Source organism: Lycium barbarum, chromosome 3 (assembly GCF_019175385.1).
Source record: "Lycium barbarum isolate Lr01 chromosome 3, ASM1917538v2, whole genome shotgun sequence".
In the NCBI taxonomy this organism is placed as follows: domain Eukaryota; kingdom Viridiplantae; phylum Streptophyta; class Magnoliopsida; order Solanales; family Solanaceae; genus Lycium; species Lycium barbarum.
The window spans coordinates 105,612,406-105,625,965 of NC_083339.1; the positions used below are offsets into that span (position 1 = coordinate 105,612,406).

The 13,560-nt window shown below is 36.6% G+C and overlaps 1 protein-coding gene across 1 annotated transcript; it reads right to left on the reverse strand.

Annotated features, from left to right (window-relative positions):
* Positions 1–11,070: 11,070 nt before the first annotated feature.
* Positions 11,071–11,981, reverse strand: LOC132633980 (peroxisomal membrane protein 11-4). Its single transcript, XM_060350321.1, has one exon. The coding sequence runs from the start codon at positions 11,850–11,852 to the stop codon at positions 11,175–11,177; it is 678 nt and encodes a 225-aa protein (XP_060206304.1). The 5' UTR covers positions 11,853–11,981; the 3' UTR covers positions 11,071–11,174.
* Between the last annotated feature and the right edge of the window lie 1,579 nt (positions 11,982–13,560).

Here is a 13,560-nt window from a genome sequence, read left to right on the forward strand (position 1 = left end):
CACTGTTCCGACTTACAGAGCCACAGCAGGACAGACAGACCATGCAATGTCTCTATCTATGTCACATGCTTCTCACATGCTCCTCACTTGACCCCCTATATAAACAACATGTTGGCATTTGTTTGACCTAGCAACTCAAAATATATTATTCTCATTGTTGAAAAGAGTAGCTGCCACTGCTTTCTCAAAGCTCTCAAGATCAAGACTAAATTGCTCCAAGGACCATATCCCAATACTGAAGAAGTCTTAAGTCCTAGGTTATTTTAGTCTTTATCTCTTGGTCTTTATATTGTAAACCTACACTTTTTTTAAGAAGGGATTTTGTAAGTATTTGGTTTATTAAGCTTTTTGTGTAGGCACGTAACTAGAGTTAGTTATGGTGAGTTGAAGTTCATCTAGAGGAAGTTGAATTAGTTTGGTTCTTGGCTAGAGTTAGTCAAGTAAGTGCTTGCAATAGAGGTATTGTAAAGGGAGGGATTAGTAGGCTTATTCCTTGGTTGCAAAAGGCTTGTAATCTAAAAGACATTGCTCAGTTAGTGAAGTTGGAAATCCTACCTGGGTAGGTCGTGGTTTTTAATCCAATGAGTAAGGAGTTTTCCACATAAACATCGTGTCTTGTTTACTTTCTGTTTTAGCTTGAGGGAACAGATAAGGTACCTGGTCCCTTATCTGTTTTGGTGGACGCTTAGTTTCTATCAAAATTCAATCCTAAGTTTGTTTTCGAGGACAATGATTTTACATAATCATCAAAGGGGCTTGGAATGGGGGTTAGTTGAAGTATTCAAATAAGGTTAATTAAGGGAAACCCAAGCACTCCATTGTTAGAAGGACCAGGGCAAGAGTGTCGATGGTGTAGTTGTCGTTGATACTCCCTCTGGTAGAAAGACTAGGTCACAGAGTGCAGTATTAGTTGATTCTCCTACTGAGAGAGTGACTAGGTCACAAAGTAAAATGCATGTAGATGGGATTGGGAGTGATTATGTACAAAAGCCATTGATACTTCAAAAAGACAAAGGTTCTAAAAGGAAGCGAAAAATGGGTAGCAAAGGTTTAAAAATTGCAAAGCCGATGATGAGGTTGATGTTGGTCCTTCAAAAAGAGAAAGAAATGCATTCATCCTAATGATGATGAGGATGGTTTTGACTCATCAAAAAGAGAAAGGTTCATGTTCGCCGGAAGAAAAAGTATATATACATGCATACATACATAATACACACAAAGGTTTAATGCATGTCCCTCACGCACACAAACCTTGCCAAAGAATCACTTTAAACGTTTGAAAAAAGGTGTGTTCGAAAAATAGACATACCTCAATTCCTGCTATAACGCTATCAAACGGGTTTTCCAAGGTTCAAAAATCACTCTAACAATTGATTTAGATGAGAAAGATTAGGACTTCCATCTAATTCTACCCATCCCACCCTTATTGAAAAAACACTAGAGTTTTTTAGCCAACATTCATGTTCTTCCTTTCATATGATTTACCCATAAAATTCTAATCACTTGTAATAACCCATGCTAGTATCAATCCATTCAATAAACACCATTAGAGGTTAAAGATCTTACCTTTATTGAGATTCCCCAAAAAATCTTCTTCAATTGTTCTTCCTTTGATTCTCAAGAATCTATGGATTGGGATGATAATATAGTGTTAATCCTTGTTATTTTGATGTGGTTTAATCATAGGATGGTTAGGAACTCACCTTTTAGGGTCTGGAGAAGTTCTAGGGTCTTTTCTCCTCAAAAAGTCGGCCAAAAACGAAGTGGAATGAATAATTTTTGAAAAATTCACGAGATGTGCTTTTATAGCTGCTTCACCACCTGCGACACAACCTGATAAACACAGGTGTGACCTGCTGGATGTAGCACCATCGCAAGTTGTGCCAGAGAGGCACAACTTCGAGCTTTCAATTTGCGACACGACCTGCGAAATGCAGATCGGTAAAACGGTCATAACTTCTTGCTCACATGTCCGTTTGATCTCCACAATATATCATTGGAAAGGTATTTCAAAGGGATACAACTTTCTTATTTAATTTTTCTCAAATTCCTAACGGATTTTCACGTAAACAGGTTGGAAGGTAGGCCTACCGAAAACTTAGTTGATTCTATCGAATCTTATGCACCCCACTATTCGTGTTGATCTTAAAACAACTATTCCCCCCCCCCCCCCCAAATCATCTTGATGGGACTTCATATACCTAAAATTTTACACTACATCTCATTTTAACACATTCACACCTAACCCGGATTTATGGAGTGTTACAAAAATGTGGTGGTTACAAATGTAGGTGATGATGTTGCAGGGGTGGATACAAATTTGGTCGATACAAATGTAGTTGATGATGTTGCAGGGGTGGATACAAATTTGGTAGATACAAATGTAGTTGATGATGTTGTAGCGGTGGAGAGAAATGTGGTGGATAAAAATATTGTTGCTGTTATTGCAAAAATGGAGAAAAATGTGGTGGAGGCTTCTGTAGGACTTCTACACTTGGTAAAGTTGTTGTTGTTTTGGATGACACACCTATAATACCTAGCAGACCACGAAAATCAGCAGCGGCATGTGAATCGCCATACATGACCAAATTTGATTGTGGTTGTAGTAGCGTTCAAGCTTCTCCAAATAAGCGCATCTTCTCTATAAACTACAAAGCATCCCTTTCAAACAAGTATTGAGAGTCCTGTTGATTTCAACTTGATTAAAAAGTTCAACAATTTCGTCAACAGATCGTTATGAGTGAATGAGAAGTAAGTATTATGTTCCTATTTTTTTTTCTCCCTTTATTTCTTTCTTTTCATTTGTTCTTTTAGTGTCATAAATCATGCCATTTTATCATGATTTTTGCGAGCCTGTTTATTGAGAATATGCCAATAAGATTTCAAAGGACTTTGGAGTAGATTCAGTTCGAATAAGAAAATGGTTCTTCACACTTGCATATGCACGTAAAGCCTTAAATGATTCAGTAAGTCAGACCTTGACCTCTGATACCTAGTTAATTCTTCCTTTTTATCTTGTTTAGCAAACTGTTAGAATGTATAATAAGTGTATACATTTTTTTCTTTGTGTATATGGTGTATTGTTTTTTAGTATACAATGTATCTTTTATGACCAATAAAAATAATTCTCTAAGAATCAATAGCAAATTAAATGAGTATGCTCATATCACATAAAACTTACAGGTAACTCCTAACATAAAAAGCCTTCTTAGTTGGTGATTTGAAAAAAAAAAATGATTACTAACCTGTTATAAACTTATAATCAGTTGAATTATTTTGATGGAACAAATATATTTTATAATGCTAGTATATATTAACTTAGATAAATATATCAATCAAGTTAACTTTAAAGGCAATGGCTAGAACGTAAATCATATAATTATAAGATCTTATTGATAACCTGAAAGGTTGAAATATACTATAAGTAGTTCATTACAATCGTCTAAATGTGTTAATAAATATAAATTATAGTAAAAATCATTTAATCTTATTTATATCAAAGCTTATTATAGTATTTTTTTTTTTTGGGTTGATTTTTCCCTTCTTCGCCACGAACTATCGATTATGGGCACTTTTTGTCTCACCAAAAAATTAAAGATTACTTTCCACACTTAACTGCATGGTATCTTTAGCCATAGTGGTCATTAGAAGAATATCTTTTTTTATTTTTTTTCCGAAAATTTGATAAAGTGCAGGTCCAATGTTCTCAAGTGAAATATCAGGTGTTGTTCCCAAACGCACACGCAAGTATACGCGGTCGTACAAGTAATATGGACTGTTAAGTCCAGATATCGATCCCACAAAGACTTAGATTCTACTGTTAAACTAATTCAAATTCGAATAAAACTATTTAAGAAAATGAAAATCAAGATGTTAGTGGTACTAAACTAAAACTGAAAAGTAAACAATTTGTGATGGGTGTTTTTGTGACTGAGAATATTTCGCCAAAGATTGTAAGGTTTATCAGATGAGAAAAAGTTCTAGGGTCATGGCTTTCAACAATCCAGTTGATCTTGAGACAATTCCACTTATCTTATTTCCTGGGTTACTAGTTGACGGGTTAATTATAACTTTATGAGTATCTTCCGAGTTGCTCGCAAGCCTGTAGATGCTACTATAACGCCTATATCCCTATGGTCGTCAGAGGTAACAAGAACGCATTTACTTCTCCGATTCAACTAAGCAAGGCTAAAGGGTATATTCCTATCCTCATTAGCGAAACTATTATATCGAACAAGCCCTATTTATTCTTATTACGCATGCAAATTCCCTATCCCTAATTCAATTCACACGCCACAGATAGTGTCTAACTATTGGCTAGATAATCAAACAATTAAGATCAAGAATAAATAAGAAACCTAAAATATGGAAAATCAATAAAGAATAATTGTCATCAAACCAACTTTCAAGTCTTATGCCACAACCCTAGAATTAAGAGATTAGCTACTCATGATTCGATCATAGACAAAAGAATTCATGATTAGCTTAGGGTTTATGAAGATAAAAGTAAAAACGGGGAAGGAAGGGTTAATGGCGGCTTACAATTGTCTCAAAGTATCTCAGCATCCCGTTCTTAACCCTTAAAATACGTATTTATAGTCTAGGAATTTAATGACTCAAGAATAGACAAAATCATAATTAAATTCGGACAGGTTGAGATCATCCGTGCTGGACCCGCGTCGCGGGCTCAACACGGACCCTTCAGTGATTTTTAGATTGTAAATGTGCCCAGTCCGCGACGCGCGTGCAGCGCAGGCCTTCACTTTCCCGCATCTTGAACTTCACGTGCTGGACCCGTGCTACGGGTCTGGTACATATGCATCCTTCAGTTCAGTTTTTCACGAGCTGGACCCGTGCTACGGGTCTGGCACATATGCCTCATTCAGTCCAGTTTTTCTTCTTTTTTAGTTTGTCACTTGTGGTCTTCGCCTAGTCACCTCGTATAATCATTATATGCTCCAAAATCAACCACTTTTAGCCCGGTTTTCCATCGCTTATCTTCATCGTGACTATACACATGAAATATAACAACATAAGCCCAAATACGATGATTTCATCATAGATTAAGCGATAAAAGTCATAAGAATAGGATATAAAAATGACACAAAACATGATATTTGTGCCAAATATCACCACCCCCACTTAGACTTTGCTCGCCCTCGAGCAAATACAAACCAACACCAGGCTACACTTCTAACTCAACTCATTCAAACAGGTCTGCAACGGGATTCGGCTAGTATGGCTTTTTCCGAAAGAAGGATTTTAAAATCAAAACAATGAGCCAAGTTATGAAAGCCATGCCAAAGATTTAATTTCCTCATTTTTAGCACCAATGACCACCTTCTTGAAAAACACTTCACTTTTAAAACCAATTGACCCAACGACACCACTTTAAAGCATGTAAGCAGCCTTATGATCAAGAAAACGACGTTTCACCACTCTATTGCTAATTAGGTGCCCTCACCACAAGAAAGTAGTCCATATCTCTCGCGAATCACATATGTTTAAATAAATGGACATAAAATCACTAATTACGCTCACTCTCATAAAGAATATCACATGCAAAGTACGACATACCATAGGCTTGCCCGTAGCGTAACCACTCCACTAATACAAGTAAGACGAACCTGGAATCAAGTAGGACTTCGAGGGTTGTAATGTAGGCCAGGGGATGGGTAGGAATTATTTGGATAATAGTGACTAACCTCGCTAAGCACTTTAATACATATACTTCTATCATTCTTGCACAATTTCTTCATTAGCCCTTATTCAATACCAACCAACCTTTAAATTTCTCCCAATTCACCCATTTTTTTCTTTGTTTAAGCACCACTCTTTTAAAAGTCACACAAGTTAGAAGGGAAAATTTTTCGCTACATTTTTTTTTTGTCTTTCTCAGATTTCTTTCTTTTCTCTTTTTTTTTTTTCTTTTTCAATTCCCAACTAACAAGTAAGTTAGTTCTTTTCAGTTGGTGCTCCCATAGTCTTCCTAGATTACAATTAACAACCACTTACCCTTTTTCATTCAAATCCCAACTCCCATTATATATGTAAATGATTAAAGTGCTCATAGAGTATTTGGATCGAAAATCAAGTTTTATAGAACGAAGGGGTGAAGGCTAATTAACTGCTATCAAAGAAAAGGCTAAAGGCTTAAAAGGGTTAACTAAGGTGCTATTTACAAGTTGGTAGGATAACTTTTTAGGCTTTTTAGTGACTAATCAAAGAAACACCTCTATCATTTTCTAGGCTCAACCGAACTTCATTTCGCTTTACGAACACACAGGGCAAGTTCTAGATGTCAATACCAAACATGGATACAAATGCAAAACCTTACACACACATGACACACAATCAATGCAAGAGGGATCCGGTTGTCCCTCGAATCAAAAACCAATAAAAATCAACAATGCCAAGTGGGTCATAACGAATCAAACAAAAACAATTTGCAAGTGCTTTCAAGAAAAGTGATACAATTTCAAGGCATGCTTTCACAATTGTTTTTAAGATGACTCATATGCCAATACTTCACGTAACTCGTGCACCTAGCATTTGAATACACCTATCCTAAGGACTAATTTTCCCTCAAGCAGGTTGTCATCCACCCGTCATCAGGAAAAACCCTTTCTATGACTATAAAAGAAAAATCTACCTACGTCGGTTCAAAGGCCCCCCCTCGGGAAAGAACCGAGGCCATAAGAAAACCAAAGGGGGTGAATGATGAATGCCTACTAATGAGGGACTTAAGAAGTTATCAAAGAAAAATAAGGAAAATAAAATCTTTTTGCAATTATTTTTTTTTTGCAATAAGGAAAATAAAACCAAAGGGGGTGGATGTCGTTTTGTCTTTTCGGTGTGGCAAATTTCAGGATGTAAGGCTCTTGTTCCTCATCTATACACTTCTTCAAAAGCTTGAAAGGCTCGATTTCCATGTCGCCAACCACACATAATGTAGAAAAAAGTTTAGAATGAGGACCAACATGCCCCAACTCTAAAACTGCATTATTTTTAACATCATCACTTTTGTACACTTCCTCAACATTGACATCATCAACAAAGATCTCATCGAATGTTGGAATTCCTCTATCTGCTCCACATGCTGGCCACTATCCAAGGTAATATGTAGTTGGGCATTAGACGCCTCAACCTTTTTATTCATTTGTGCCTGCAAGCCATGGATATCTGAGCCAAATTGGTCTATCTCTTGTCCGAGCTCAGTTCTGCCTTCTATCAGTTGTGTAGCCATGTTTGTAAGACTATCACGGAGAAACCCATAAAGTTTCATTTGTTGAGCTTGTTCCGTTAGCCAAGATTGACTCCCTATTTCTGCTTCTTCAAAACTATCTCTTTGCAGGACGTCGCTCTCTTCTTCTGATTGAGGTTCTTCTTGAGTATTGGCTAAGTCTATAACTTGTAGATCATTACAAGTTTCAGCCTCGACCTGCATCTCTATGAGTTTGGCCCGAATCCTCTCTATGGCTTTCCACATTCTGCGGTCTGGTCACTCATTAATGCATCATGCTCCATCATTTGCTCCCCTATTTGTTTCATCATATCGCTAACCCGAGCAAAACATTTCGCATCTTCCACTTCGTTACTCCTGTCAATATCACAAATAACAGGAGAATCATAATAGGGGCTCGGGGATGGAGAGTAAGAGTTAGGACAACCATTCGAATGACCGTCTTGATCACCACGTATATTACAAATATTCCACTCAAAAGATTGGGAAGATGCACACAACCCATTCCCGGAAATATTTTGACAGTGTTTCCACAAGTGGGGTCCTCCAAAAATCAGACAAGGATCACCAAAATAGGAACAGCCAATATTCGACCAATTTTTACTCCAAGATGCCATGTCAAGCAAGCTAACCAAAATATTAAATTAAAAATAAAATAAAATAATAATAAATAAATAAATAAAAACTTGAATAGAAATTCAAAAATTCAAATTAGAAAAACACTAATACTGCTAAGTCACCGGCAACGGCGCCAAAAACTTGTTGCTCCCAAACGCACACGCAAATATACGCGGTCGTACAAGTAATATAGACTGTTAAGTTCAGATATCGATCCCACAGAGACTTAGATTCTACTGTTAAACTAATTCAAATTCGAATAAAACTATTCACGAAAATGAAAATCAAGATGTTTGTTGTACTAAACTAAAACTGAAAAGTAAACAATTTGTGATGGGTGTTTTTGTGACTGAGAATATTTCGCCAAAGATTGTAAGGTTTATCAGATGAGAAAAAATTCCAGGGTCATGGCTTTCGACAATCCAGTTGATCTTGAGACAATTCCACCTATCTTATTTCCTGGGTTACTAGTTGACGGGTTAATTATAACTTTATGAGTATCTTCCGAGTTGCTCACAAGCCTGTAGATGCTACTATAATGCCTATATCCCTATGGTCGTCAGAGGTAACAAGAACGCATTTACTTCTCCGTATTCAACTAAGCAAGGCTAAAGGATATATTCCTATCCTCATTAACGAAACGATTATATCGAAGAAGCCCTATTTATTCTTATTACGCATGCAAATTCCCTATCCCTAGTTCAATTCACACGCCACAGATAGTGTCTAACTATTGGCCAGATAATCAAACAATTAAGATCAAGAATAAATAAGAAACCCAAAATATGGAAAATCAATAGAGAATAATTGTCTTCAAACCAACTTTCAAGTCTTATGCCACAACCCTAGAATTAAGAGATTAGCTACTCATGATTCGATCATAGACAAAAGAATTCATGATTAGCTTAGGGTTTATGAAGATAAAAGTAAAAACGGGGAAGGAAGGGTTAATGACGGCTTACAATTGTCTCAAAGTATCTCAGCATCCCGTTCTCAACCCTTAAAATACGTATTTATAGTCTAGGAATTTAGTGACTCAAGAATAGACAAAATCCTAATTAAATTTGGACAGGTTGAGCCCATTTGTGCTGGCCCCGCGTCGCGGGCTCAGCACAGACCCTTCAGTGATTTTTAAATTGTAAATGTGCCCAGTCCGCGACGCGCGTGTAGCACAGGCCTTCACTTTCCCGCAGCTTGAACTTCACGTGCTGGACCCGTGCTACGGGTCTGGCATATATGCATCCTTCAGTTCAATTTTTGACGTGTTGGACCCGTGCTACGGGTCTGGCACATATGCCTCCTTCAGTCTAGTTTTTCTTCTCTTTTAGTTTGTCACTTGTGGTCTTCGCCTAGTCACCTCGTATAATCATCATATGCTCTAAAATCAACCACTTTTAGCCCGGTTTTCCATCGCTTGTCTTCATCGTGCCTATACACATGAAATATAACAACATGAGCCCAAATACGACGATTTCATCATAGATTAAGCAATAAAAGTCATAAGAATAGGATGTAAAAATGACACAAAACATGATATTTGTGCCAAATATCATCAGGATCTTCCATATTCAATTAGTTTTAACTATGTGAAATTTTTATCACTTGCACATGACAGTACGCCATTAAATTTCATCTACCACTCCTCACCTTAATATTTGGCATTTAGTAGGTAGCTGAGGGTGTATCTGGAGGGCAGTTCTTATTCTTTTCTTTCTTTTACCTTTCGTAGTAGTACTTGGATATCGCGTAATCACTTATTCTTTGATATCTGTTGTTGCATTTGTTTTGTCTTGTGCTATTTTGCTGTCTATTTTCTTGAGCCGAGAGTCTATCGGAAACAACCTCTCTACCTCCACAAAGATAGATAGAGGTAAGGTCTGCATACATCCCACCCTCCCCAGACTCTACTTGTGGGATTATACTAGGTATGTTGTTGTTGTTGCCGCTTTTGAAGAGGAAGTTTATACACAAAAGTTAAAAGATTTTAATGTTGTGAATGTTATTTTTTGATACATGGGAAATTAAAAATGCTCGGGGATGGAAATGAGGGAATATCTATCTACAATATGTTCTCATTCGGTGTACAGTACTCGCATTGGGACCCCGACTAACCCGGATTCACATCGTGTAAGGCCCATATAAGGGAAAGCGTTTCCTAACAGAAAATTTTTCATACTGCTCGAACCTCAGACTTATGTTTAAGAGTGAAAAAACTCTATTAATCCCACCACAATTTTATTGGTGTTCATTCAAGATTTCAAGTTTTACAACATGCCGAACATAGATAAGATTAAATGTCTGATAATTGAACCAGATTAAAAAGCCACATTCCTAAAAATTTAAAATAAATAAACCTAAAACCACTTTATGTGCTTAAGAATAAAAACGAGTTGGATTGGTAATATATCCTAACATAACAGGATCTAATTTTCACATATTGAACAGAGTCATAATTCCACCTTTGAACTGGTAGAAGAGAAGGTTGAACAGGGCTTCTAGTTTAACTTTCGTTTTATGATCTTCTCGTTGGCTAGTGGTCTTTAGGCGTCTTTAATTTCCAGCAAATGTTGTTTTTTACCAGAAAAAAAAAATCATTAAAAGAGTCGTAAGGATCATCTGGGCTATAACACAATTTTTTTGATTTTTCATCCGGTGTTCGGCACCCATATTGGGGCCTCGACTAATCCGGGTCCGCCTCGCGTATGGCCAATTTAAGAGGGAAACGCTCCCTAACAAAATTTTCTCTATACCCAAGGCTCGACCCGAGACCTCTGGTTAAGGGTGAAGGGACACTATACATCCACCACAACTCTTATTGGTAGGCTATAACACATATGATCAGTGCAACAGTTATAAAAGAAAAAGAAAAAAAAAAGGAGAGAAGAAAGAAAGGAAGCAGTGAAGGAGTTGTTATAAGAAATTCTTCTCAAAATCTGAATAGATGACCTTTCCTTAAGTAAACACAAATGAAATTAACTTACATAACGGACAATACAAAGAACTTTTACATTACAATTGTAAGTAACAAGCTATTTACTTGTTTTTACGTACTCATGATACGTAATAGAAGTATAGACAACTTCTCTTAATTAATTGTTTAAACAATCTGGTAGTGTAAAAGATCTTTAGCACTGCATATAAATATGGAGAAGTCATGCAACAACATCCAAGTTAAAACAGATAAAAATGCCTCCTCAACTCTTCGTATGTAGTTGTAAATTGCAACTTTACAGCGTGCGCTGATCATATATAACTGAAGATTGTTACATTCATATGATACACTTTTGAAAATTTTCATCAATCTGAGTTTTGCTCATGAGGGCCAGTTTCTATACCAACCAGCCCATGCAGAAACCAAGCCACTAATGCCTAAAGTAACAGTATGGTTGCAGAATGGATTTGGTTCAATTTCAGCTAAGGCAATTATAAGGTCAGCTATATTAGCAGCCACAGCCATCAATCTCATAATTCTATCCATTCTAATTTTCTTGATTTCCCCTTCTGTTTCCTTAGACTCCTCCTCTTCAATCAAAAGCTTCCTTTCTGCTTTTAATCCCCTTGTTATGAGGATAAAATCCGCGATAATGAAAAACACGTATCCAACAGACTCACCAAATGCAGAAATAAAGCTCATCCTTTTCGCATATCTGGCATCAAGAACTCCGATTCTCGCCAGCCAGAGGAAATGGTCAAAGAAGAAATAGACCATTTCCCCCGAATTGGCGAGAACGGCTAGCAACCTGAAACCCCGGGATGTGCCCGGGGTCCTCCGGAGGGCGTTGAATCCCGTGAGGAATCGACCACTCCGGAAGGCTTTTCGGCTAAGGCCAGAGGCCACTTCCCATTGCTTGGCTCGAGTGGCTATGTCAGGGTACGTCGTCTCGACGTGCCAATTTACGAGCTTGGAGACGTACTGGAAAGTCTTGACTAGCTTGTCGATTCCATCTCTCTTTGCCAAGAAAATTACCAACTTGTCCACTTTGTCATTCATGGCTAGCTAGAGCTAATAGGGGCTGAAGTTTTTTGGTTGCTCTGCTTGGGGAGAGAGCTTAGTGGGCTATCTTTGATAGAAAAGTTGTTGTTATTGTTAAAATATTGAGAATTGAAGCATGACCACAAATTGAATTTCTTGGATAAATCCTGGAATTTTTGTTTGGACATTTTTTTTTTGGCCTTCTAGTAACACTTGGTGCAAACCATAATTTTTATTTTATTTTTTATATCCTTTTGGGGATATAATGAAATAGAAAATATGATGTTCAATCAATGGCTTAAAAGACCACAAGGGGGATTCTCACTGCCACCGAATGGATTCTATTTTGTCCCATCTAAGGGACATGAGTGTTTGCTTATCAATTGAAAGAAACATCAAGTTTTCTTCTGCATGGAATAACCACGAACCAGAAAGAGAAAAAAAATCATTTCGGACCAATTATTTTAGTAGTATTTGTTAATATCCCATTTCGAAATTAGTTTCCCTGAAGATTCTGAATTTAACCATTGGAATTGCACTTTATTGTACTAGCATTGCACTAACTCTGTTGAGTTTCAGGATCCGTTTGGCCATAAGAGTTATTCACTTTTTTCCGGATTTTTTTTTCACTTTTTTAAAAAATTAGTGTTTAGCTATGAAAATTTCAAATGGAATTTAAAAAACAAGAAAAAATTATTTTTCAAGTTTTTTATTTTTTTCACTACCAAAACAAGTACATTTCAACAAAAAAAAAATACTATTTGCAAAAACTATGGCCAAACACAACTCCAACTCCAACTCCAAAATTCCAAAAAAAGTGAAAAAGTTTTTTGATTTCTATGGCCAAACGCCTACTTAATGTATACTTGGAGTTTTCTGCAAAGTCTTCATATTGATAGACTCCGTTGCGGAGCTAGGTTGTGTCAAAGGGTTCAATTAAATCTCTTCACTGAAAAAGTAAAGTCGTAATTTTTTTTTATATATATAAAAGTTCTAATGTATTCATAAAGTTTGGGGGGGGGGGGGGGGGGGGTTCAAAGTTTACTGTAATTCATAAGATCAAATCTTAAGCGTGACATTTTAGTATATACATTTTTCCATTGTTGTGACACACACAATGGAAAATGATATATAACAAACCAAATGCCCAGTGAAATAACAAAAATTAAATTAACCAGATCTAAACTTAATACTAAAAACTATAACAATTTGTTGATAAGAAGTACTAATATTAAGTTTAACGTTAAACTAACATAACACAGAGACACATACAAAAAATGGACAGGTAGGTGCAAGTACCTGACATCAGATTGGTGAAGGAAACGAATTTTAAGATGATTGGGTTGCAATTAAGATTAATATTCATAACTACACCCGATATAGGATGAACAAAACTTACTTCATTCATGAAGATAAAGGTACGACTCTACCACATAACTCCATGTAGTAAAAGAACAAAAGTTATGAAACTCTTAATGGAATTGGAGTTATGTCACATTGAGGGAATGTATCTCTTCAATGAATGAGTTAGAAGATCACATTTTCTTATCTATAAAAGGGAGTGTTTTAGTCATTCTCTACACAACAAAAAGAAGAGAGAAAACATCCCTTAGAATAGAGTGTGATTGTTGTGGATAATTTACAAGACTTCACAAGTGATCTTGTAAGAAACCGTTTGGAAATTGGTGGTAGTATGTAGCACACGTTGATCCTAGAGAAGAAGGTA